Here is a 27,869-nt window from a genome sequence, read left to right as displayed (position 1 = left end):
CCCTCATCCTGTGGCATGGTGAGGCACACAGTTACTCGTTTTTATCTTATAGGGCTGTTTTGGTAAATGAATAGTATGGGTGCCTAGTGATTTGTGTATACACACACACACACACACACACACACACCCCTCACTCACTTAGAAATAATAAAATCTCTTATTTTCAAATCCTTCTTTCTTAGCTGCTTATTTGAAAAGGTGTCAAATTCTCTGAAGTTCAACCCCCCCTGGTTCATGTTCTATATTTATGGAGTGACAACCTCATATCAGGCCTGTCCTAGGTGGTTTCTTGGATGATGGCCATCTTCTCATGCAGTTTTCACAACATTAGGGACAGACAGTTCCTCTGTTTTATGGTTGCTCCCCATCCTCCCACATGTCAGTGTCCCATCAACACAGGCAGTTTTTGAACCCAAGTTTTTCTTTTGATTCTATCCTGATATTCTTCCTTCTTTTCTCCAGCTGCCTCAGTCTAGTAAGCAGAAAATTCCTCCAAAGCACGGTTTCAAAGACATGTGCTTTTTCAACCAGTTTTTCAGGTTACCTTGCTGAAATGACAGTTGCTTCACATGATAGAATAACACACCAAAGTATGAAAGCAAGGTATGAAGACTTTTGAGTTCTGACTCCCCTGAGTTTTCCCTCTCTCTTCCCTAAACTAGAGCCCTGGGCTGTCTTCTCAATGCCCTGAGAATTGGCTGAATAAACTCTCTACTGTGACTTCTCATCCAGCCTCAGGGATTGTTTTGCAACAAATAATAGATAACTCAGCAGCTCCAACTCCTCCTTCCTCTGCCCACTTCCAGGGGTATTGGGAACTGGTGTCCCAGCAGGAGGAAGAGCTAAGTCTTGTGGGGTGGAAGATGAACTGGGTATCTGGTGATCGGAGGAGCTAGCTCATTATTATTATTACTGAGAAGGAAAAGGGATATACTCAGGTGTTCTCCTGGGCTTCTCTATCTCACCTGCAACTCTGCTCCATTTCCTAAGAGTAAAGAGAGGAAGTCTCCACAGAGAGCCTGAGAAGGTTGCAACACAAGCCAGGGGGTTAAGGACTATCAGCTTTGCCCTGCGTGTCCCTCTAGCCCAACCCAGCTGCTATATTTCCTTTCTTTGGAGAGAAAGCTGGCAGGTGACACTGGAAGTTATTTGTTCTCATTAGCTGGGCCTGCTGGTGTCTGATTATTTGGAACCCAAGTGCTCAGGGTGTAATGCTAGAGCATTATGTGCAGGGGCTCATTCAGAACATCATCTTGTGAGCCAGTTAGAGGTTGCAGCCACAAACTCCAAACGACTGTTCTATTGATGCATCTGGGAAGCTTAGCTGTTAAAAGCAGAAACAAAACCTAGGAAACTGTCTTTATAAACAGTACAAAGAAAAGAATTAGTACAATCTGCCTGCTTTTCTGCAAAGAGCCTATGAGTCCTTTTGGGTAATAGAATCCCATATCTGTAGGTAAAGAAATAATGTATTAGTGTATCTTAGTTCAATTTTCAGGCAGAGCAAACAATTGTCCAAAGTACACGCCAGAAGGAACTGTGTCAGTCTGTAAGCCTGTGGGGCAACTACTTGGATTGCAAAGATATAACACATTTTCTCCTGTGGGCTGTTACAGTTAGGATATTACTCTATGTCTCCCATTAAATCATGGATAGAGCTATTTTATGTGACCACTGTTACACAGAATGGTTTAAGTGAGACCAGTTTGGAGGAAGAAAAGAAAATATTGATATTCGGCAGTTTTATGAGAATGTAAATCAAATCCAAAGTTTGACACTAAAAAAAAAAAAAAGACTAAATTACTTATGGTGTGAATTAACTTGGGTACATTGTTCCTGATTCAATACATGACTAGTTCCATCCTGCTTTATTTTATTTACCAACAATAGAATAGATATGTTATTTGACTTTAAATTATGAGTTGGAATGAATGTTTAAAAGCTAAAACATTTTCACAGTAATGCTGTTGTCAATTTGTTTGAAGTGAAAAATTTTTGTCACTGTTGTGGTCACATATGAATGAAAAGTTAAAGGAAGAATGGAGCATCAGTTTTGTTCTTGTACATGGTAATTCTTGGGTAGGCTTTTGAACTTGAGCTTCACTCAAATATTAATAAGAATACCTTTTCTCCAAAACCATAGTCAGTTTCAGTGAAGGCCTTTTTTGTTTTACTTGATGTAAACAAGGTAAATTTGGAAAAGCTACCGATGGGCAAAAACAAAACAAAAAACCCTCTTGTGCATACAGTTTACTAATAAATCATGGATAATGGGACCCTCATCATTTGCTGCTTGTGGTATGAATGCCTCCTAACCAAACTCTGATGACAGCCTGTGTTTTAATTTTCTCTGAGACTTGCTGGTAGCCAACTGTCATGAAGGATGTGCTATTTTGTCAATATTGAGTCAAAAAACAATTAAGCTCCATGAAAACATTCTTTCTGTAATCTGTTCTGCTACACTAGACAGGGAAACAAGCACAAATAGTTTAGCAACACCAAAAATAAATTTGTCATCAAGAAAAAAAAAAAGCCAAGTATGCCGCATAGTCCTGGGTTGATGTGAGGATTACCATGGCAATCACATGTCTGTCATGCTGTGTTAAAATTGGGCGTGGTGGTGCACGCCTGGGATTTAGGAGGCCAAGGCAGGAGAATGTCATCCCCATCCCTTTTTAGATTTGGTTCAAGGCCAGCCTGAGCAACTTAGCAAGACCCTGTCTCAAAATAAAAAAAAATTAAAAGTACCAGGGATGTAGTTCAGTGCTAAAGCACTCCTGGGTTCAATTCCTAGTACTCAAATTCTAAAAATTGTAATTATAATTTCCTGATTCCAGATACCAGATACCACTATATCCCAGTCATCTAGCTTTGCAAGAAGATTCTTAGAATATTTTTGTTAAATAAATGAAGGAAGAAATTATTGTGAAAAAGTAACTTATATTTAGGATATTTAAATATTCTGACTTGGTTATTAATTCTGAATTAATGAATTCTTACAGTTTACATACCGGCCAAAAGAAAACACCACTTGAATACTTTGTCCACCTTAGTTTTACCAGCACTAGCTATGTAGGTACATAGCTTTGTAGTTACTGTGAAGTTTAGTAGGTGATTGGTTTCAAGTGTCTTGAAATCTGCATTCACATACACTTATATATATATATATAAATTATGAATAGCTATGTGAATAAAATTCCAGTTTTTTTTTTCTTTCAGTACCAGGGATTAAATTCTGGGGTGCTCAACACTGAGCCACATCCCCATCCCTTTTTAGATTTTATTTAGAGACAGGGTCTCACTAAGCTGCTTAGGGCCTTGCTAAGTTGCTGAGACTGGCTTTGAACTTCCAATCCTCCTGCCTCAGCCTCCAGAGATGCTGGGATTGCAGATGTGCACCACCACACCTGGCAAATTTCAGATCTTTGAAATCTCTGAGACATGTTACTGGTTTTACATGTGGTCTTTATGTCAAGTAGTGTCACCTGCTTTCTTAACTAGTTGCTGAAAAGGACTAGAATTGTCGAGATTTGTTTAGATTGATCAAGACTCACTTCCTTGGAATGGACCCAGCTTTCCTCACTATCCTCAATTACCTGAAGACACTTATGATTCTGTTAGTACATCAGGAAGAATTATGTTCAATTGGTTATGGGAAGAAACTCAAAATAATAATGACTTTTATTTTTCTCTCACACAGAAGTTCAGAGAGAAACAATGTAGCCCCTTAATGTCATCAGGACCAGGCTTATCCAATTTTTCTACCCAAATACATTAAATATGTTTCTTCCATGTCAAGGTAACTACTGAAGCTCCAGCTATCACTCTCATGTCCCAGACAGAGAAAGGAAGAAGTTCTCTTCTTTTTAGATTTCCTATAAGACCCTCCAAATAGTCTGCTTTTATATTATCGGCCAAAGTGTTGTTACATGGTGACACATAGTTACAGGGAGACTGGAAAATGTAGTTGGATTTGCCCAGTACCCCATCCTTGGAGTTTGTTACTGAGAAAGGAGGAAAACATGGGTATTAGAGGAAGGAAGTAACTACCCGGTTCTATTACAGGTGGCAACCACAAGGGATGGCGTAAGGGGGGATGCAGAGAATCGGGATGTAGAGGAAACAATGTGTTGACCCCAGATGAGGCCATTCAGCTTTCCCTCTTGCAAGTAATTTTAAGCAGCAAAACAGTGGGACAGCAAGGGAATAAGAAGGAGAAGCAAAGGACACTGTAAATCAGCAAAGTATTGCAACTGTGTACAGATAATTAGGATCATGTTTTGTGCACTGTGTCGTTTTTTTTTTTTTTTTTTTAGCCTTCTTGGGGTACTTTACATATGAAAGGGTATTATTTTTTTCCAAATATGAAAATGTGAAAGTCAAGGTATGAATGATCTTTCCAGCTGAACCATTTTAATTAGCAACAAGGTCACCTTCGGAAATAGCAAAATATGACCTGGAAGGATAGGCTTATTATGAAAAGAATCAGGTCTTTTGGAAGTAGAGGGAAAAGATGGAAGTGAGGAGGTAATTAGCCACAGCGGGCTGTGGAGTATCTGTTGGTAAATTACAGTTCATGCGCATAAAGTCTCATTATTATAAACAGCAACTTTTTTTTTTCCTTTTTTTTTAAAGGTAGCCAACCAAGTTGTTCAAGCTCTGCTCACTCAAAAGGTAGGTCACTTTCTGCCTTGATTTTTTTTTTTTTTTCAAAATGCTTCTGTGAATAGAAATGCAACTCACATTGTCAAACCAAGAAATTGTGATTGATAGATGCAATACATCTCTATTTATTCACTCTGGTTAAATTCGTGGGTGTTTTAGATGGCACGTGAAGTGACATCAATGAATGACCAATAGAATCGTAAAGTACTAACTCTGGGTAAAGTAATAGGAAGCCTTTAGAAAATGAAAGATTTTGATGTACCCAAAGGAGTAGCAGACTCTTTATATTTTTTTAACTTAGTAAAAATGAACTTAAATATGTGGGAAGATTCTTCCAATTTCTGTGAAATGAACTCCACTTAGGGACAGCATTCATTGGGGCCTAAAACTCAGCAGAGGCCTTTGAGTTCTGGGAAGTGACTTCACTTCTCTGAGCTTTAGTTCCTCTGCTGTAGGGCAGGGATGACAGTTCTGTACCCCACCCTGGGGTGCTGCATGATCCTACGGATGGATGGGGTAGAACAGTTCTTTTATGTGTCCACATGAATAAGGGGTAACCGCTCTGCAGCAGGTCTCCTCCTGTTCCCCTACTGTTCTGCCTTCAGACAGACCATGTTAATGGAGCAGAGTGGGTCAACGCAGGTCATCGTTTGCCCAAATTTGGCTGGTTTGGTGAATTGTACTGAGTGTTTCCCCAAATCCTGCATAATATCCCTCGGAGGCTAATTGCTAGGTCCCTCAGATTTCATTAGTTCTGATTTATCTTTCTGTGAAACAGAGAGACTTCCTGTGCAACAGGACATCTCCCATCCTGCAGCATTCTCAGGAGGATGTGACTCATGAGAACAACACAGTTGGTGCTCTCCCAATTTTTTTTAATTAAAAAGAATTTTATCAGCTATTGACAACTTCTCAGGCACATACCTAAATATTACTTTGATTTTATACTGTATAGATATTGTGATGTATAGATATTGTGATAACATTTTTGCTAGGCCTCTTTCCTACCCCTTCTGTCAAAGTGTCATGTTTCCTTTTGTAAATAGTTTTGACTGCTTCAGGTTTTACTCTAATATTGCATAATAGAAGAGGTTTGACTACTTTTATAAGGAGAGTTAGACTTAGTTTCCATTGTGACAGATATCCAAAAGAGTGGTGGCTTAAATAAACTAAAATATCATTTCTTTCTTACATGTAAATGCATACGTAGTCAGTACAGGGCTGGTAGATAGCTCTAAGTCCAGGATGTCTCTGGCTTCTATCTTGCTTTTCCATGGGAGATAGCCCCCATTTCTAAAGTCTCCTAATAACTTACAATAGTTGTTTTAGCCCCATCATCATACCCACATTTCTGTCAGGAGAATAAAAGTCTCAAGTGTACAAAGATAGTAAAGAGATTTTATACCAGCTATCTTCTAAGGGAAACTTCCAGAAGCTTTTATAGTTCAATGTCCATAATCTTTGAACAGGTCTTAGCCACTAGGCCACACCTAAGGAGGCTGGAGAAGGTGCATCAGATCAGGAGGGCACCTGACCATTTCTGCCACAACATATTTGAATGTCTTTCCTCTTTCTAAGGCTTTATCCCTGTTTTCCTCCTGTTGAAAATTACGTTCATTGTGTCACAAAACTAAGGAATGGAGATATGTTAGTTAGCTTCACTGTGACCGAAACACCTGACAAGAACAAATAAGAAGGACAAGTTTATTTGGGGCTCGTGGTTTCAGATATTCAGTCCATGGTCGGCATAAAACAGCTGCTTTAGCTCCAGTCATCACACCCACACTTCTGTCAGGAGAATAAAAGTTTGAGGAGTACGAAGATAGTGAAGAGCTTATTTATACCAGCTATCTTTTAAAGGAGGCTTCCAGAAGCTTTTAGAGGCAGAACCATCATGGTGGAGGGGCATAGCAGAGGAAAGCTGTTCCAATTATGGCAGCCAGGAAGGAGAGACAGAGACAGAGACAGAGACAGAGACAGAGAGAGAGAGAGAGAGAGAGAGAGAGAGAGAGAGAGAGAGATAGTTTGCTTAAGGAGTTAGGGACAAGATATAATCCCCAAGGTAACATCCCAGTGACCCATTTCCTCCGGCCACACCCTACCTGCCTGCAGTCCCACCCAGTAGTCCATTTAAATGATTAATCCACCAAATGGATTAAGCCAGGAGGTGATGGTCCTCGTAATCTAATCATTTCGCCTCCGACATTCCTGTGTTATCTAACACGTGAGTTTTTCAGGGGACACCTCATATCCAAACCATAACAGAAGAGCTCACTGTTGAAGCTCTGTGTACAGCTGATGGAAGACTTTCCATGCCTGTCTCTTTAATGATACCTTCAGAAAGAGACAAGGAAGTTGTCTTGTACAGTAAAAAGGAAAATGGGACCCTTCAGGTCAGCCACAAAAAAGTAGCTACAAATCCAGGTAATAACTAGTAAACAGATAAATCTACTTTGGTACAGTTAAGCAGTACGACACAGAAAGATGTGCCACTGTGAGATAGCATACCTCAGGGACATCACAAGGCAGGGAGAGATGCCGGGGCTTTTGGAGATTTCAAAAGAATCATGTTCTGCTGAAATGTGTGCCTCCTGGTTTTTATAGGGACTGTAAAATTGCTGCCAAAAAAAAAAAAAAAAAGACAAAAATTTTCTATTTAATTAAGAGCACAATATAGGAAATAAAATGCATTCCAAATGCAGATGAGAAAACTAATTCTAATGCAGATGTAGTATGCACAGAGTAAAAGTAGAAATTTTGAGTGATTTATCCAAATTGCACATATGCACAAAAATCTTTGATGTGAAATAATAGGCAAACTGTACTCTTTTAGAATGGATCATTTCTTGTGATACACAGGCAAGCCTGCCCTGGCTTCAGCTCTCCTGCAGGAAAATAAGAAAGTATTTTTCACAGCGTATGGTGAATTTTTCTGGACTACCATCCTGAATAACAGAGTCCACCAATATTGAAGGAGGAAAAAGCCATTTTATTCCCGTTCACTTATTTTTTGCTATATGTACATACAATGTTCTGTTCAAATAATTCAGTTTAATCTCAAATACCTGTGGATTCTTCAGGTACAGTGGCACAGGCCTATCATCCCAGCAACTCAGGAGGCTAAGGCAGGAAGATCACAGGTTCAAGGCCAGCCTCAGCAATGTAGCAAGAACCTGTCTCAAAATAAAAAATAGGAAAGGCTGGAAATGTTGTTCAGTAGTTAAATGCCCCTGGGTTCATTCCCAGTACCAAAGAAAAAGGAAAAACAAACAAACAAAAAAACCTGTGGATTTCCTCAAAAGAACTAACTGTACCCCTTTCAACCAATAACAGTAAAGTGACATTATAAAGCCCAGTTCAGTTTCATTTATGTCTCTAAATCATGGGCCCAGGTCTACAAGTGACAGTGAAATCAATAATCTAAGCTAAACTCCTGTTTTCATCTGAAATATACTTTATCATCATTAAGTCAGTTATATTTGCTGAAAATGTAACTCCTAGGTTCTTCAATGTTTTATTGCTATTAACATCAGACTTGGAAGAAAAGCATTTTCCCCACAATTAATTTTCCTCCAAATCAACAATCTCATCTTTATCTGCTTGTTAGTAAAGTAACTAAATATTTATATGATGTTTTCTCTTCACCATTATAGAACCAGGCTAGTGTGTGATATAATCAAGCTGAGCAGTTATTCAGATGAAAGCCGAACAATTCTGTAGCTTTAAAGAACTCCAGCATCCTGTATATTTCCCTTGGGGGAAGGGGCAGTTGGACAATGGTCTGTGTAAAATCTGGTCCCTAAAGAGAGTCTATTCATATTTATTGGGCTAGTAGTCATATCCAATATCCTACATGGAGCACTTAAAATAGATTATGTCATTTTGTTCTCACTGCAACCATGTGAGGCAGGAATAAGAAAAAAATTTTCCCAGTGTGCCAGTTACTACAGAGTGTCAGAGTCCATACACCCTCTTACCCACTGCACCATTCTGCCTCCATGATCCCATTCACCCATTTACTATTTTTCCCTACCATAGGTCAACAGGGAAGGAAAGGGTGCAATGGAAATCAACACATGGATTGAAATCCAGTGGTTAGTTATGAACACAGAGAATATCAAGTCCATAATCCCATATGCCACAGCACTCACTATGTCCTCTGCATTGTCCTGATTTAGTCACACATTTGTTCAAGAGTCAAGGCCAGCCTCAGCAACGTAGCAAGAACCTGGAAATGTTCAGTGGTTAAATGTCCCTGGGTTCATTCCCCAGTACCAAGGAAAAAGGAAAACAGGCATCTGGTATTGAGGTCCTTGGTTAGTCTAAGGTATGAGCAGCCTTTTCCAGAATGGCATTTCATTTTACAGAAGCCTTAGCATATTTGGCAGAGTGGGAGGTATCAATGACATCTCCTTGGGATGTGACAAGAAGACGCTGGTAGACTTGGTGGCCATTAAGATTCAGGAAACTAGCTGGATGCAGGAGTACAGGGCCTGTAGCCCTACCAAGCTATTCAGGAAGCTGAGGCAGGAGGATCCTAAGTTAGCGAGGTGCTGTCTCAAATTTTTCAAAAGGGTTGAGTGTGTAGCACAGAGCACTTGCCTATCATCATGTGAGAGGCTCTGGGTTCAATCCCCACTGCCAAAAAAAAAAAAAAAAAGAGAGAGATCTAGAGAACTAAGAGGTTGACACTTGACAAGCCATCCATGAAGTCAGTGAGACATCCCATCTCTTGAAAAGCCCAGTTGTATGCTGTGCCTTGGTTTATCGATGTGAAAGCTGAAGCCTATTTAGAATGATTTACTCTATCGAGGTCATATGTGTAATAAGGAGCAGAGCCCAGGCCCTCTAATCCCTAGGCATCCCCAATTTGGTATATTCCCATGATGCGCATTGCCTTTGAATAGGATACCGTTGTAATACCTTACCTGATAAAGGCGGACTTAAATAGTTTTCAACAAGACTTTTATGAGAAAATCAACATATATCCTCTTTCTAAGCCATCAGCATTTTCTTTCTTTTTAAATTCTGAACTTATTAGGTAGAAGTGTAATGCATGGTAGTGGAATTCATTGTGAAATATTCTTACATGCACATAAGCATTTTTTAAAATTGACTTTAGCCTTGAGCCGGTAATGGTCTTACTCCTCATGTGCATAAAGTAACTACACTCCCACAGGCCTGTATAACAGTGGGTCCAGAATCTTCTTTCAGCCCAGGTGCAGGTGAAACTTACCTGGATTACAATGTAATTGCAATTGCATTGCCTGTACTTGGGTGAAATTGTGGTTTGGGACCATTAAGATGACAGGAGCCCTTTACATTAGTCTATCATGTTGCTCCCTTCAAGGTCAGCTATAGTCCTTTTGTCTCTATTTCTGTTTGATAGTGACATGTGCATTGAGAAGAGAACAGGCTTGGCTACTTTCTCAAACCCAGAGACCATTACATTGATCTTAAACATAGTGAAGTCTTTGACATTATTTCCGCACAATAAAATTAACCATCACACTCCCTTTTTATATCAGAAGAGACAGAAGAGATAAGAAGGGATAGCCTTATATTTTTCGGCAAGTTCTACCTGTTGATGTCTGAGATATAGTTAAGGAATGAGCAGGAAAAAAAAAAGAAACATGTTGTGAGAGGGGACAGATGGTGCAGCCTCCGCCTACAGCCATGATCCCAGACTGCGACATCCAAACAGAAGAGAGTTGTTTGATTTCTAAGGCTTTACTGGAGAGGCTATTTTAGGTCTTGTCTCTGGAAGTGACAGGGTCAGAAGAGTTGCTCCCGTACCCAGTCTAAATGTGTCGTCTGCTCCTTTATGTCATTGGATTCCTATTGTGAGCACAGAGGAAGCAAAGGCAGCCAGCTGCCACCCTCTGTCCAGGTACCACAATGGCAGTCAGAGGTGCTTTTCTCTCTCTGTCCGCTCTGATAGTGCCTATGTGTATACACATAAGCATATGTGTGTGTTTTTGTTATGGCTGGGATGTAATGGGATAGTGACGATCTGGCATCCGTGACCATCTGCAGCGTAAAGGAACATAGTAAGAATGTTTAAAACAATACAAACAATTTTTTCCTGTCTGCAAATTTTCAGATCAGCTCAATTTGTTTCTCGGTGATGTAAGACCAGTATCACATTTCCTTTGTCCCCTCTGCCATATGCTGCACTGGATGAGCAAAGAGTGATAAACTGAGAGTTCTCAGAATGGATGGGCTGTGTTCCCATTAATAAACTACAGAACTATTATGCTTCGAGTTGAATGAACTACTTTGCCTTAAGTTTACTATTAACGGCTGTTGAAATCTGGCTACTTATATAAAAATTCTCTGTTAGAGCATATGGATATTTTCTTTTCATTATTTTACTCATTTGAGGACTCTTCTGAGTTTTTCTCAGCTTTACTGCTGAAAATTGCAAGTGCTATTGTTTTCAGGTCCCCTTTTTTCTTGTAAATCCACACTTGAATGCTTCTGTTTGCATATCACCACCTACAAATGAAAATGACTGTGTTTTCCTAGCCAATGGGTACTATTAATATTTATCTACCCCACAGTCAAGTTTTATTAATTGCTTAATTAGTAATAGTGAAAACAATTAGTGTTATACGCATGCTAAGAACAAAAATTAGCATAAGTGAAACACAGAGGCTGAATTCTAAAGAAACAAGCAAACCTGGCCTTGTGACTTGAGTAGGAAGTAGGTCCTGACAATGGCCTCTGTCAAAGGAATGAGTACCCTAGAGTACAAATGCTCAGTCCTGCTTCTCCCCTTCTGGACCTTGTTTCCAGGTGCATCATTCCAAACATGATATCAATTTTCTGTCCTCTACATTCTAACAACAAATCAATTGAAAACATCCTATGCATGAACTTCACCCACTTAGCTAAAAGGGGGAAGAGAATATAAACTGTGCAGTGAGCCACACATTGGACTATTTCTTTGCCCCTTTTAAGTAGAATTAACCCTACAGGGTACGATGGAGTGTGCTCACGTACAATTTCAGCAATTAGATCTCTCTAGCCTTACAATTAGGTTGATACAAGGTGGTGGATCAGGCCCACCCACCTCTGTGACCACCATCATGCCCTGGGTATCAGAGCTGTCACCTGGTGCTTTCCCTTCCTTGCAAGAGCCTTGACTAAGGCCTGTCACTGCCCTATGGCAGAAAACAGACATCCACAAACTAGAAGTTTTGAGAAACTTGAACTCTATTTATCATCATGCCTATCACTGGAGAATAGAACCACCATTGTCATTGCTTCTAGCAAAGTAATTACAAACATTTATTAAGCTCCTACTATATATGGTGCTGTGCTAGACAATGGAATGAAAAGAATATTAAGAGCAATATGCTTATGTGGTTTTTTATTTTGTATCTTGTGCTGGCCTGTTGAAGGAAAGGTCATTTAATTGACAAGAGAAGTCTACACCACAAAAAAAATGGGACTAATACATAAGTATTATATGTTAAATATCACAGAGGAGACATGGGACTTATGGGAATTCAGGAAAGGGAGCAGTCTTTGGGGGATACCATATGAAGTGTCAGAGGGGAAAAAGTTGGAAGTGGACTTCAATCAGCTGGCCAAATATGGTCTGAAAGAAGGAGATGAGAAGAGAAATTGATGGCAGCTAGGAGAGGATAGCAGGAATACACAGAGCTTTCAGGAACCACAAGCAGACCCTTGTTCTCTGCTCCAAAAGAGCAGAATACATTTTTTTAAAACATTAGGAAATAGTAAAAAATTAAGTCTGAAATGTAGAAAAGGATAAGCTTTTGAAGGCATTATTCTACTGGGTCTGTCTTGAACCTCATAGGGAGGGTGCAGACAATTAAGCACCACAAATACCTTTATCACAGATGCCATAGGAAGGCAGTTCCCTGGTGGGGTCCCTAAAGCTCCCCAGTGTCAGCTCCCTACCTGTGAGCTGGGGAATAAACTATTCAAAAGAGCTACTGTAGCTCCTCTGAAAAGTTGCCCCGGTGGGCTGACTGTATTTCTTCTCTGGCACTGAGAACCAAATGCCCCCAAAAGATATGGAAATCCACTGGCTGGACAAATTGTAAGTGCCTTTTAAAGCCTTCACTTCAGAGCTACCCCCTTTCCCACTAAATGCTTCGCTGACTCTATTAGCCAAGGCGCCAAGCATCTCAACTCATTTCCACAAATGACATCGAAAGACTCCATCAAAAGTGATAGTTTCTTTAGTTCATCAAATCTCTATTCATTGTGAAAACATTGTTGTCCTTGTGATTTGTGCTTTGTGATTGCTTTCATGAAGACAGTGAAAAGGCAGAATGTATAGGTGGAAACTTAAATTGACTTTATATCACTAAGATTTACCGTCTTCAAAAATAGCATGCTACATGAATGCACTTCTGATTTCAAGGTGCTTTTTTTAAAAAAAAAAAAATTGGCCTTCTCTGCACATAATAATTCCATCAGACAATGGCCTGTGGAAGAAAATGTTGTTTGTGATTTATTTGGGGGGACTTTGAAGAATAAAAATCCTATTTTTTTTTTACTAATGTGTCTGAAATGTATAAAATATGATTATAATATGCAAAGATGTCATCCCATTATAGACATTTTTCCCCCTTTCAATGTGTTTGTTGTAGGATCTAAGGGAGGAGTGTGTAAAGTTGAAAACAAGAGTGTTTGATTTGGAACAACAGAACCGAACACTGAGCATCCTATTCCAACAGCGAGTCCGACCAACTTCTGATCTGCTCCTGCAGGTATGTGTTGACATGGAAAACAGTCTTTGCTACTGAAATGCTGTTGATAGGAAGTTACTTAATTTCAAAAATCACCAGCATCTCTAGAGGCAAGGCATAGTGTACCAAAATTCCAATCCTTCCCTGTCTCAGGAGATGTCATTAAAGTTGAAAATCTTTTAGATTCTTGACTTTTTTGAAAGCTACATGCAGATGAAGAAATGCACCAACAAAGAATACACAGGTAAAAGGGACAATCCAAGGGTGTCCTCCAGTAAACTAAGTGGAACCATTGAATGAACTTAGGAAATAATTGAGAGCTTTGGGGACTAGTATAAGGAGCCATGCATTCCATGATAAGCAAGAGAGAGTTCTATGTAATGACAAAGCACGTTTCTGTATTTCCAACTCTCCATAATAAAAAATACAACTGGGATTTGTTTTTCTATAATCGCTCTCTCTATATATAGAGTCCCTCTTCACATCACTGCACTTCCTGGATTCTCAGTATTTTTGCAGGTCTTTTAGTTACTCTAACTGAACTCTTTCTTCATTCTCCTCCATAACATGGAAAGTTGTGGAGAGTCAAGCCACTTGAATCCTTTTGTAGTTGTCCCTGACAAAGCACTGAGGAATACACTCCATGGCCAGGAAACACATGAATTGGTAGAGGGGGCTTGCAGGGCCAAGCTTTGCTGTTTCCCATCTTTCTGATCCTATTATTGTGCATATTTGCTCAAACAAGTTCCTCTGAGCTTTTCTCAAAGCTGTTCTGGACTCAGCTGTCAGAGGGTGCACTCAGGCTTCACAGGCACCTTGTGCAATTTGCAAAGGGCAACCCACAGCCGCTTGGTCAGGTGGCCAAAAGGAAGGCCCTTCTGCACCCTCTGATCATCTAGACTACACCGTCCAGCACTGGAACCAATAGCCATTTAAATTTTTCCTTATAAAATTGACATGAAATTAACTCTATGTTCATATGTCAAACTAGCTACAGTCCAGATATTCAAATTGGACAGTACACGAGTAGAATATTTTCATCATCGTAGAAAGCACTCCTGGACAGTACTTTTCTAAATGGCCCAGACTTTGTAACTAATTTACCCTCCAAATTTTGGCATGAACATCTTAGGACTCCTCAGAGAAATAATGGGAAATTGCGATTCATTTCAGAGAAAGAAAGATGTTTGGTAAAGCTGAATATCAAAATGTAATTTGCCCCACAAATTAAAATAAAACAGCTCTCTGAATTACAAAATAGATCTCATCTCTTAAATTAATTTCCTCTCTGCTTTATCTGTTAGAGCATAATTCATAATTTATGACTCAAAAATTATGGTGGGGGAGAGAGGGAAGTCATTTATCTCTATTCTATTTCCTGGTCCCTATCACAATAAATGTTTGTCATAAGGGATCTTGCATTTGTAAAAAGTCAGGTTTCTTTTGCAATCTCATAATCAAGATCCAATATTATAATTACTTTTAACAACTGTTGCATTTTCACAAATTTTTTCTGTTTCGCCTGTTTTAACTTGAGGCTTTTCTGGAATATTGTTTAAGGATCTGCAGTCCCTACTTATGAATCATGAATAGTTGATATGCATAGTAAACACATGTGCTGTAGATATTTAAGCTTTTTAATTGGCTGTCACGAATTTCTTCAATCCATGTTCAAATGGCAGAGGATGATGTATAGCCTTGCAACAGAACTCAGTGTTTATTGATCGGGTATTTTCTGTCAACAAACTTTGTACTCTTCTTTAAATAGTTTTCACTTCGAGGAGCCATTCTGGTTTAAATAATATTTATCACAGATAGGCTGTTAACAGTTATGTGAAGAAGAATGATAGAAAGTGGGATGCCTGCCCTCAAACACAAAGCCAGGTTCATCATGGGGACAGGTGAGAGAGAGGAGACTAACCTGAAAATTAAAACCTTTACATTGGTAATGAATTTCTGTATTGATTTCAGTTTCCAAAATGATATCTCTAGAAGAATGAGTGATAACAAATTAAATTAAGAAGAACCCCTCTCCAGGCATGGTGGTGCATACCTATAATCCCAGCAACTCTGGAGGCTGAGGCAGGAGGATTACACACACAAGGCTGGCCTCAGCAACTTAGTGAGGCTCTAAACAACTTAGTGAGACCCTATCTCAAAATAAAAGGGACTGGGGATCCCTCTATTAAAATCACAATTTGAGCTTAATTCTAAAGACTTAATAAGCCAGTACAGCAAATAAAATAATAAAGTCATATTCTTACAGGGACTGGGGTCTCTAATTGATCTTATACTAAATCTACTTAGATTAACCAATACTCAACATTTCCACTTACAAATCATACTGAACCATACCTTCAACTTAATGAATGGTGGCAAATTAATGAAAAGCTCTCTACTTAATCATATTTACTTCTCTTACCAATTATCTTGAATGCCCAACAAGAATGAGTTATGTTTGTATCTCAATTTGTTTATGTGAGGAATACTTGTCATGGTAAACATGTAATTAAGAAATTAATAATTAATTTCATACACAGTATATAAACCAATGAACTATGATGCAAAATGAGTATTGTTTCTAAAAAACAAAGCCAAATATTTCAAAAGTATTTAAAGGCAAGTTACTAAAAAATCAGTGTTCATGATCAAAATAAATATAGGTATCTGCCTGTACAAATTTTTTGGATCATACTAAATGTAGAGGGATTCTGCATGCAAACTGCTCTTCGTATGGTTTTAATGGAAACTCTGATAATAGGATCTCTAGGCAAAGAAGTAGCCTTGGCCTTACCAAAAATGTTATTGAAATGCATAGTGCTTACCACATGTCAGTGCTGTTCTTCAACAGCTAATTTAATTTCTTACAGTCCCATGAGGTAGGACCCTACCTTTGCATTCACTGTGGAGATGAGGACACAGAGAAAAGCTTAGTTACACAGGTGGTATTGCCAGAGTTAGGATTTAAATCTGGAAAACTCTTGCAGTCAAGTCCATTCCTTCTTGACAGTCACCTCCATGTTCCCTCTGTGTGGAACATGAATGAGCAAGAGGACCATTTTGATGACTTTCTGCTCTAAGTGACATTTTGATAAACAGAGTGATTGGTCCACCTGTGACCAAGTCAGATTGGAAGGTCTTCTGTAGTGAAGTCACTAAGCAGAGCCTGCTGTATTCACATATTTCTGAAATGTTCCTGGTCTGTGGCATCTAACATTTCCTCTCACCTATGTGTTCTGCCTTTGTCTTGTTTTGAACACTGTGTTATCATTGTCCTGATAGGATATTATTCTCATATTTTCATACTGAGACAGTATTTTTTTTTGGTCTTTCCTTTTTGATCTGGTATTTCAAAGGGTCCTACACCCACATCCATAGGCCAAGATGGAAAGAAAAGAATGTTATAGATCATTTACATAAGCAGTGGAGTGTCTCGCAGCTTAGAACCAAGGTGCAAAAATATACTGTCACCTCTCAGAGTACTTTTTTTCTTTTTGCTAGTGTTCTGTTTTATATTATATTTCAAATGAAATGAGAGAGTTTTTAAATTCTATTCATTTCTCTCCTCCTCTAAATCATTATTTTCAGAGTGTAAATCTGTCCATGAGTCTGATTTGGCAGGACACCACACACTCAGCCCTCCACCTTTTCATAAGTAGTACATCCCCATCTCTGAAATCCAGCCTGTGCTGCCCTGTTGGGGGATCTTTCAGGGTTATGGCGGTCCTCTCTGAACTTTCCCCCAGCTGGAGATCATGCAGTGTTGGTAGTCCATGCCACACTCCATGGCCTGTGTGGGATTATGGGATTCTGGCCTCTGGTGACAAGGACAGTCACCCAATGCAACTTAAGTAATTGGGGGTTTCTTGATTACTTTTTATTTCAACTTGGTAGTAATCTGTTTGTAGACCTAGGCTGAGCATGGCTTTTATTCATTGTCCATAATACATGCTCAGTGTATTCTTGGTGATGGCTTAATACTTATATAAATTATTTTTCTGGAAAATTGGGAGGGGGTTCCAATCCCAGCAAGATTATACTTTTCTTGGAGAGAATACCATATGTCCACTTATATGTATCTGTGCCAATCCCCTGCACCTGGGAGCCCAATTCATAATGTTGATATCATTTTATTCTAATACACACAGGCATTTATACTCTTTGCTGTTGCCACTGTGTAGTGAACATAACCACACAGGACTGTCTGGATCTGAACAGTCAAGTGAATGGCCAACATGGAGGTACCTTTTCTAGGATAATGATCACTCAGAGAAATTGGAAAATGTTAGTCATAATACAGTTTTTGGTGTACGTATTTCGTTCAGAAAGGTCTATATATTTGCCTTTTGGGTGTTTTCAAATGTACACGGTTGAAGTAAGATAAGAAGAAATCATTAAGAGAGCTTTATGATAATTTGGTTTAAGCAGTAGAAGAGGGGCAGGGGAGTGAAAGAGAAGATAAAGGTTGACTCAGTGATTCGTGAGTTCTCACAATGGAGGCTTTTCATTCTGATCCACTAGGTCCTCTCTTGAGCCATAAGCTAAGAAGGAGTCAAGAGATGAGGCAAGAAAATCCACACACGTTTAAAGCATCTGCCTGGCTTCTCACCCTGCTAGGATATATGCTTGCTTTATGAGTTTCTTGAATTGATAAACGCTGCCCCTCACCTGCTCCTGTGGCCAACCTGAGAGGTGCCATCCCTCCCCTGCAAACGTGATATCTAATTTTCAAAGACCCTTGGAGTGACAGGAATAGCAGCTCTGTGATGCTTCAGGGATGCTGAGGAACACCAGGGTCCAGATGGCAGAATATCCACGGGCAGTGAATCTGCCACGCTGCGTCATCAGAGGGCTTTGGTGGCTTCATTATGGGCATCGGTCAGACATGAAAACATATGGAGAATGTGCAGCAGGGATTCTGTCTCACACACCAAGCACTGGACAGGATATTAACTTGTCAGAGGTGCAGAAAGTGGCCTCTCTGAAAGGTAAGGGACACTTTGAGAGATCACACAGCTCCTGGAGGGCAAGGCTTTAGATGATGAGAGGTAACCCAAGACACTGTTTTTGGGATCAAATAAGAGCAGCACAGAGATGTGAAAGATTCTTCAGGGTTAGGGCAAAAGGGGATTTCCTCCCTCTTCATAATGCTTCCAGGGCCCTCCATAGACTTGTCTAACCCTCAATAGCTTCATATTTCTTTTCTTGTTTTTACCCCAACACAAATTCTTTGCTCTAACCAAGCAGAAATACTTTCCCTCCATAGAGCATGACATAGGTTTCCTTTCAACTGTTCCATTTTGTATGTCATTTCTGGGTTCACAGTGCTACTCCACCCCCACCCTCATTCATAACCAACTGGGAGCACTGGAAGTATGTCAGTGCTAGGGGGTTCTGTGCAGAAGCACATTTCCTCAAGATCCTGTGGTCTCCCAGTAAACATGAAAGCAAAGTAATGTGTCAAGAGACACCTGGGATGCTACAGGGGTAGGCAAAGATAGGTGGAAGCTTAACTCTGCCTGGATGGGTTTTGGAGAAGGACCAGCAGGGGAAGCACGAGGCTGGGTACACAAGGGAATATAAATGCCAGATCTGCACAAAGACTCCAGAGGGTCTGTCTCCTTCCAGTCCTTTTGCTAAATTCATATGTTCTGGAAATGCTTCTAAAATAAGAGCACAGTGCCTTCCCCTCTCCTCCCTCAATCTCCTGGGCACATTCTGCTCACTGTCCCAGCCTACAGTGGTATGTGGATGTTACTTTGTAACAATGCTGCAGTGCTTTTTTTTTTTAATACATGTTTGCTCTTCATTCCAAAATCAGCAGAGAGTTTGTTGTTGTTGTTGTTGTTGTTTTGTTTTTAAACAAGTCCAGTCCCCACATCTTGACTGAATGCTGTGCTATGATCAGCTAAGTATCAGGTGTTCTAGAAGGTGCAGCTGTCTGTTATAAGGAAATCAAGGTATGATTTTTATGATGTTTTTTGTTTGCTTGGACCTTTATTCTCTTGGTGACTCTTGACTTACTGATCTCTGAATCCTCCTAATACATAATTTGGACAAACATGACCCTTCTTCAGTGTTATGTGAAATAATGATTGAGTGAACCTGTGAAGAAAATGGGAACACTCGTGTCGGAGGAGGTAGAGGGAGGTGACTGCACAAATGATATGACTTCCTGGGAAGGAAAAGGGGATATAAATGAGGACATTGTGTCCACAAGATGAAGAAGGCAGATTTTGAAATTTTGTGTTTTTTACTTAAGTCTGGATGATTAGGGAAAATTATCTCGCATTTTAAGTGAGCTCTGGGTTTTTATTGTTATTTTAGTTGCTTATTCTGTTTTAGTTTTTCCTTTTATCTCTTCGTGTTGGAACTCGTGTTCTATCTTACACTTTTGGGTTTCCTATAGCTGTAGGGAATGATATTACATGGGCATGTCTTTGGCCAGAGGGACACATGTTTCCATGTTGTTTCAGGGGTATAAGTTTTGTTTGTGTTTTGGGGGAATACTGGGAATTGAACTCAAGGGTACTTTGCGAACACTGAGCCACATCCCCATCCCCGTTTTTGTATTTAATTTAGAGACAGGGCCTCACTGAGTTGCTTAGTACTACACTTATGCTGAAGCTGGCTTTGGACTTGTGATCTTCCTGCCTCAGCTTCCCAAGCCAGTAGGTGTTATGTTTCCCATCCCAGCCACCCTATCCCTAAATTTTTAAGTTATTTAATGGAAGGTACCTGACATCCTGTTCTACAATCAGATAAATCCCAAATGTGTATTAATATCTTTCAAGAGCACAAGATTGGGTCCACATAAACCATCCTCTCACTTCAAACAGTGTAAAATCATGTGTCTTAATATCCAATGTGATCGGGGACTGAGCCAGGTGAGGTAATGAGCAAAAGAGGCCGTGTACTCTGTAATCAGCTCCAGCTCACTGTGGCCACATGGGGGATGCTGGTTAGGCAGTGCCATGGCTTTAGAAATTTAAAGCAGCTGGAATTGCAGAATTTAGTGTGTACTGTACCCTCTCAATGTTTAAACGTTGGCTGACACCTCTTTCAGCTGCTTCATCACACTGAGGAAGCCAGTAAAATCTCCATGGCTGAGGATGGCCTGCAACATGTTTATCTTTCTCTACTCTCATGAGGGTGGGTTTTTAAAGCATGGTGCATGTACTCTCAACACTTGGCCACTAGGCTTCCCATTTGGATTCATAACACAGCCAGCAAATATTACTCCATTTACTTACTTGAGCACATGGTATTCTCAAAGTTCCTGAGAACACAGAGATGATTAACATTGTATCAGACCTAAAGGGGTCACTTTTTTAACAAGGAGACAGATAATACGAATGATTGGATAGTAGAGTAGTAAATGCAGCAGAAATATTTACCATTGGAAGTCCTCAGAAGAAACAGCAATGAACACTATCTGCTAGGTCATAGAAGCCTCCTGGAAGGTGGTGACAGCTAAACTAGACTGTAAAGGAAGAACAGGAGTTTATAGGGTAGCACGGTTCTGAAAATTTGTGTACTAAACTCAGGACTAAATTTAGTAGTGGGATATATATATTCACATTAATCCCAGGTTGTGGCTTTGATTATAGCTATACAATTACAAAGTTGTTTTATCCTGATTCTGTCTTCTTTGGCCTTCCCATGTCCTTCCCAAAACATCAGATTAACTCATTGAGCTCTTCAGAGAAACAGAATCCCTGAGGAGCATCATGCTTGCTGAAATCTGTGTCACTGTGACCTTCAAGAACAATTCTGTCTATCTTTTTTTATTTGAGGAAAAAATCTAGTTAGAGAAGTTGATGAAAAACAAAGAGGTCTCTGAGTCTAAGGTTTGTTTTAAGGATTTTAATATTAAATGGAGGTTCAAACCCTGAACATAAATCAACATTATATTGTAATAGACTAAGGGGTTGAAATGTAAATTCAGGAAATTCACCTTTTAGCATACAGCATTTCAGGCCGTGTATTTTTTCCCATTTTTCAAACACTTAAGAAAACCTGATTAGCCTGGATTTTCTAAATTTCGTGCAGTAAATGTTTATCATAGAAACCTTAAAAGTTCCCCCAGTTAAAAATTGTTAGTGTTACATTTTCACAAAGTTTGGATAAATGTGAGAATTTGGGAATGCAGGGTACAGAAAGTACTGCAAAAGGAATGGTGATGCTTACCTGGGGATTTCATTATGCAGATTGGAGCATTAATTTCTTGGCACTGCAAGTTGCGGAACGTCCGTTGCTGTCAGTGGATGTCACACCAGGGAAATCTTATTCCCGGCACGAAAAGATTAAGTAACCCAAACTCTGACATGAAAGACCAGTGTTTCCAGGACTGAAAAGTAGTTCTGGCTTTGTTCTTTCGCCTCCTTTACCGAGGGGGTGCACTTGTCTGAGGGTGGCCCCGGCACCTTTGGGGGCCAATTTCAGGAACCAGGAGGTGATTTGCAATCTGCTGCAGCTCTCCAAGAGACTCTGAGGCAAGTCTTTAACCTGTCATGCTACAATGAAGAAGGCTATCTTCCCAGTCCTCAATCTGGGCTGCATGGGCCAGGTAGGGGAAAGGAAGATGGGGTAGACACCACAGAGACAAAGAGAGGCATGCAGGATGTCTTAGCAAAGTCCACCCAGAAAAGCAGAGAGAAACTCAAGCATGTCACTGAAGCCCTGTGCTGCTTAGGACAGTCAGTCCCTTGGGGCAATTGAATTAGCCCAGGCACACCTGACCTTTGTGCCTGGGCTGCTGCAGTCACTCAGAGATGTGCTAGTACTTCGTCTGTGGTAGCTCCCTAAAGGATCAGCAAGATGGAGATAAATATTCCTATTGCAAGATGCTTTCGTATCTCAATGCCACTGATTTGTCATTTTTGCCTGGCTGCAACAGAATAGACAGGACTGGCTCCAAGAGCAAAAAGATAGTCTCTATTCTCACTTACTAACGCATACAGAAGCACACACAGGCCCAAGTCAATTTTTCAAAAACCCCGATAGAAACCTTGAGCAAAGGAAGAAGTAGGCCATTTTTGTGAGACTGGAAGACCTAGGAAATATTCCCAGTTATTGTGTTTATAAAGTTATCTTCATATACTTGTATTCTTGCTGCCTTTCCTATCTTTAAAGCAGTTTGTGTCCCTTACCTGGGTCAGTTTCTAACAATCAGTGTCAACCTCATGTCTCAAAATCAACGACCAAACTCATGCCTGTTTTTCTGAAAAAAAAATCTAAAAGATCATTTACCTAAACTGAGGCTTACTGGAATGAGGTACATTTCCATTTTATGTCGCAGGCTCTTCTGCCACTGTTGACTCTGGTAACCTGAGACAGGCCACAATGGTATGTCACCATTACCTCCTCCTGTGTGCTATAGTTGCTAAATCCCTGTCCCCTCCATCCTCACATAGAAGGACCAGGAGAGAGGACTTCCCTGTAAAGTAACACAGAGTGAGAGGAACAGGAGGACCCGTGCAGGGGTCTTTTATGGAGGTAGTCATATGCCTCTGTCAGCTTAGGATGTGCTATCTCAAAGCTACAAGGTTTATTTCTGAAATTGGGTAGAGTGAGAACTGCTTATAGACTTTTACAAATAGATAACCTTGAAGTTAAATAAAGCTTTGAGGTTGCTTCATACTTCCAGCAGTAGTCAGCTTACTGCATCCTTAAAAATAGGCCCAGGGTTTTATTGAGATTTTTGCAAGTAGAAGATGAAGGCCCTCCAGGCTGCTGCATCTTAGCCAGGGTTCTGGCACAAAGCTTTCTGCCTAACGGGCCTACTGCAGGCCCTCATTTCCAGTTGCCACCTTCATTGCTTTTTCCTGGGTCGGCATAGGGAAAGGATATTGCATTTGCTTTCAGAAAAATCAAGCAATTAAAAGGCATTTAAGCATCCGTTTAGAGTTGGCAGTGTGCTCCACTTTGGACAAATCAAGTTAAATAGGTTTGATCAGTACCCTAATAATCTGAGTTATAGGTAACACCACTGTGGGCATAAGACATATTTCCCCGAATAAGGATATGAATCTAATAACTTAGTAACACAATCAAAACACTTGCCCTAGAAACATGTTTATGCCAAGGTGTAATAGAATCATAGCCTTTTACATCTCAACTTTCAAGATCATATGACCCACTGCCATCCTCTGTTATCTGACACTCAGATCCAAGGTCACACAGTGTGTTTAGGGCAAAGTGGTAACTAGGATTCAGGAGTCCCGATTCCCAGTATTGTGATATTTCTACTAGGCCATGAAATAATAAGTTTAAAAATTGAAATTTAACTAAATTATTAAGTAAGAGAGAGAGAACTTGTCATGAGAAATGTGCTTGCAGCCCATCAGGCAACATTGGGACATGGTTCATGGTGGGGGCTGACTGAACTCTGAGGAGATAGGCTGCAGAAGACCACAGAGATGGTGCAGGTTGGGGAGAAGCAGCTACTGTGTGCAGAAAGATTACAAAGATCCAAGCAGCCTTGGATTCAAGTCCTCTCTCCACCATAGTTTGATTGGGTGATTTGGGGCAGGTTCCTGAAAGTCCTAAAACCCTAATTTCCCATCTGATTAAAGCAATGGAAAGGTACCTAACATGCAGTGACTGTCATATAGCAGGAGTGAACAGATGTTGCAGTTCTCTGCTTTCCTTTTCTGGGAGACTGGTAGCCAGCTTCTGGGTGGCATGGGAACAGGGGAGATACAGCAGGTGACTCCATTTTTCAGCAAGGATATTTTTTTTGAGAGATTCTGGCCTGAGATAAAGAGGTATTAGGCCCAAAGTACACTTATTAAATCAATTCCTCTTTGTTCTTGACTTACTATGGGAATTCCCTGGGAATTTTTACTTCTAGGGATGCTGGAGGGAAATTTAGCTCTAACTGTATCTTTATGGGCTTTTAGCTGAATGAATGTTCCAACCAGAATTACGTGTGTGAGGTATGCTGGAGTTGGGTGCATTGAAAACACTGTGGATGACATTACCGAATCTGGTGGTTAACTTTCAAGGAGTAGGGGTCTGTGGCTAGAGCACAGAATCTTTGGAATCCGAGCAAATAAGTTTTGTTTTTTTTTAAACCTACAAACAGGAAATAACAACAACAAAACCTTTGTTACTTCAAGATTTTCAGGAAACTTTGAAGCATCTTAACTTTCCTAATTAAAAGATTCATCCTAAATTAAGATTTAATGCATGCCAGTGATCTGACCACAACTCCTCCTTTTCCATTTTATTCATTCACATGGTATTGAATACATTCTATTTTACTTCATTTCCTTCATGAGGGCCCGTTTTCATGTCCTTACTGATCAATGCTATAAATCTAAATACCCGCCTTTATAAATTCAAAGGACAAGTCTCCCTGTAAGAGATTTTTTTCCAGCTTTTATTCTTATGATTGCTGTTCCCTCCCAAATATCTAAATATTAAATGGGAGGAAATAAGGATAATGTATAGGAAACATATTGCTTAATAATAAGATAATCAGAATTTCAAAGTAGAACACATTATACATTTCTTATATGAGATGCATACAGATGTTTTTAAGTAAGTTTTGCTCATATTTCATCATTACATTTGATGGTTGTTCAAGGCAGGCATTGGGATCCTTGAATTAACGTAAAGATTTCATAATGATATGAGTGTAAAAAGCTATTACCATTAGTGTTGCGGTAGAATTTGCCATTAAAAAAAAAAAAACGAGGAAACCTGAAATGAAAGAGGTAATCTGTAAACGGATGCCTCAGATGCAAAATTGTCTTCTCATTACAATGCTATGTCCATTGCTTAAAAGAAAAAAATAGCTCACTGCATTAATTCCGTAGCAAAACAGAATGTTTGAAATGTTCATGTGTGCCCTTTGTGCATCTAGATGGATTACTGCAATTGATTGTTCAGTGAGCTGCCAGACTGTTTATTTTAGTAGCTAAATTTTGCTGCTATTCTCTGACCAGACTACTGAAACACTAAAGACCATGTAAAATTAATTTCATACTTCTCAAAATCAGTCTCCTAGTCCTTGTACTAGTTAAGAGGAACCATTAAACCCATTCTGCATGTAGTTGTGACCTGTTCCTGGAGAACGTTGGCACCACCCTTTTTTCCACCAAAAACATTCTCTTTGAAGCCAATCCCCGTCAATCCCCAGCCCCAGGCAACCACTGATGTGCTTTCTGTCGTCATGGGTTAGTTTTTTCCTTTTTGAGAGTTAACTGTAAATGGAATCTGGCTTATTTTGTTCAATATACATTTAATGTACAGTCATATAGTTGTTCATATCAGAAGTTTTTATGTTCTGATTTGTGATGATATACATCATAAGTACTTCCTTGAAGGTGTTCATAGAAAGTGTTCAGTAAGTCACATGACCCAATGCAATAGATGCATGCATATGTGCCCCTGTTAATACTGGGAAATGCCATCCAGGACTTGCTGGACTTGTGTAGTCCTGCCAATGGGAGGATCCGTGTGTATCTTCCTAGTTAAATTCTACGGAAAATACTACATATAAAATTAGCTAGCACATAGGCTTGGAGTTAAATACTCCTGGGTTCAAATTCTGTCTTGGTTACCCCTTAATCTCGGAATTTGGGCAAGTAATTTCTTCTTTCTACCCGGGTTATCTCTTCTGTGACAGGATAAAATAATAGTGATTTCTTGGTTGTGGTGTGTATACTTTGGAGTTAGTTAGCATATGTAAAGTACTTAGTAAGATGTGTTGAGTTACCAGTAATAGCTATTTAATTATGTTATCTATTATCATTTTGCCCCATTTTTTCATTTTTTAAATTTTAGTTAGTTATATATGATAGCAGAATGCATTACAATTCATATTACACATACAGAGCACAAATTTTCATGTCTCTGGTTGTACACAAAGTATAGTCACACCATTCGTGTCTTCATACATGCACTTAGGGTAATGATGACCATCTCATTCCACCATCTTTCCTACCCCCATGGCTTCACCCTTCCCTTCCCTCCCCTTTTTCCCTTTGCCCTATCTAGAGTTTATCTAATCCTCCCATGCCCCACCACCACATTGTGAATCAGCCTCCTTAAATCAGAGAAAACATTCAGGATTTGGTTTTTGGGGATTGGTTAACTTCACTTAGCATTATATTCTCCAGCTCCATCCATTTACCTGCAAATGCAATGATTTTATTCTCTTTTAATGCTGAATAAAATTCCATATGTATATAGACCACATTTTCTTTGTCCATTCATCTACTGAAGGGCATCTAGGTTGGTTCTACAATTTAGTTATTGTGAATTGTGCTGCTATAAACATTGATGTGGCTGTTTCCCTATAGTATGCTGTTTTTAAGTCCTTTGGGCATAGACTGAAGAGTAGGACAGCTGGGTAAAATGGTGGTTCCATTCCCAGCTTTCCAAGGATTCTCCATACTGCGTTCAATATTGGCTGTACCAATTTGCAGTCCTACCAGCAAAGTATGAGTTTGCCTTTTGCCCCACATCCTCGCCAACACTTATTGTTGTTTGTATTCTTAATAGCTACCATTCTGACTGGAGTGAGATAAAATCTTATAGTATTTTGATTTGCATTTCTCTTAATTGCTAGAAATGTTGAACATTTTTTCATATATTTGTTGATTGATTGTATATCTTTTTCTGAGAAGTGCTTTTTCAGTTCCTTGGCCCATTTATTGCTTGGGTTATTTGTGGGATTTTGGTGTTTATCTTTTTGAGTTCTTTACCCTAGAGATTAGTGCTCTGATGTATGAGGAGTAAAAATTTGCTCCCGAGATGTAGACTCTCTATTCACTTCACTGATTGTTTCTTTTGCTGAGAAGAAGCTTTTTAATTTAATTCTATCCCATTTATTGATACTTGTTTTTAATTCTTGTGCTATAGGAGTCTTATTAAGGAAGTTGGGACCTAATCCGACATGATGTAGATTAGGGCTACTTTTCCTTCCATTAGACACAGAGTCTCTAGTTTAATTCCTAGGTCCTTCATCCACATTGAGTTGAGTTTTGTGCATGGTGAGAGATAGGGGTTTAATTTCATTTTGTTGCATATAGATTTCCAGTTTTCCCAGCACCATTTGTTGAAGAGGCTATCTTTTTTCCAATGCATGTTTTTGGCTCCTTTGTCTAATATAAGATAATTGTGATTTTTGGGGTTAGTCTCTGTGTCTCTATTCTGTACTGTTGGTTTACCAGTCTGTTTTGGTGCCAATACTATGCTGTTTTTATTACCATTGCTCTGTAGTATAGTTTAAGGTCTGGTATAGTGATGCAACCTGCTTCACTCTTCCTGCTAAGGATTGCTTTAGCTATTCTGGGTCTCTTATTTTTCAAATTTCATGACTGCTTTTTCTATTTCTATGAGGAATGTCATTGGTATTTTGATTGGAATTGCATTAAATCTGTATAGTGCTTTTGGTAGTAGGGTCATTTTGACAATATTAATTCTGCTTATCCAAGAACAAGGTAGATCTTTTAATCTTCT

At 39.5% G+C, this 27,869-nt stretch overlaps 1 protein-coding gene across 11 annotated transcripts in view; it reads left to right on the top strand.

Moving 5' to 3' along the window:
- Positions 1-27,869, top strand: part of Nckap5 (NCK associated protein 5) — a 969,537-nt gene that overhangs the window by 768,354 nt on the left and 173,314 nt on the right. For all 11 annotated transcript variants that reach the window (XM_046447215.2, XM_046446521.2, XM_058581637.1 and 8 more), the window contains 2 exons: positions 4,636-4,674; positions 13,296-13,415. In XM_046447215.2, the coding sequence (XP_046303171.1) occupies positions 4,636-4,674; positions 13,296-13,415 (159 nt within the window). The remainder of the gene's footprint in view (positions 1-4,635; positions 4,675-13,295; positions 13,416-27,869) is intronic.

The sequence above is a fragment of the Marmota monax genome, unplaced genomic scaffold (genome assembly GCF_021218885.2).
Source record: "Marmota monax isolate L192 unplaced genomic scaffold, Marmota_monax_Labrador192_F-V1.1 WCK01_AAM20220418_F8-fsc00154, whole genome shotgun sequence".
NCBI lineage: Eukaryota > Metazoa > Chordata > Mammalia > Rodentia > Sciuridae > Marmota > Marmota monax.
This window is presented reverse-complemented; position numbering and strand designations above follow the sequence as displayed.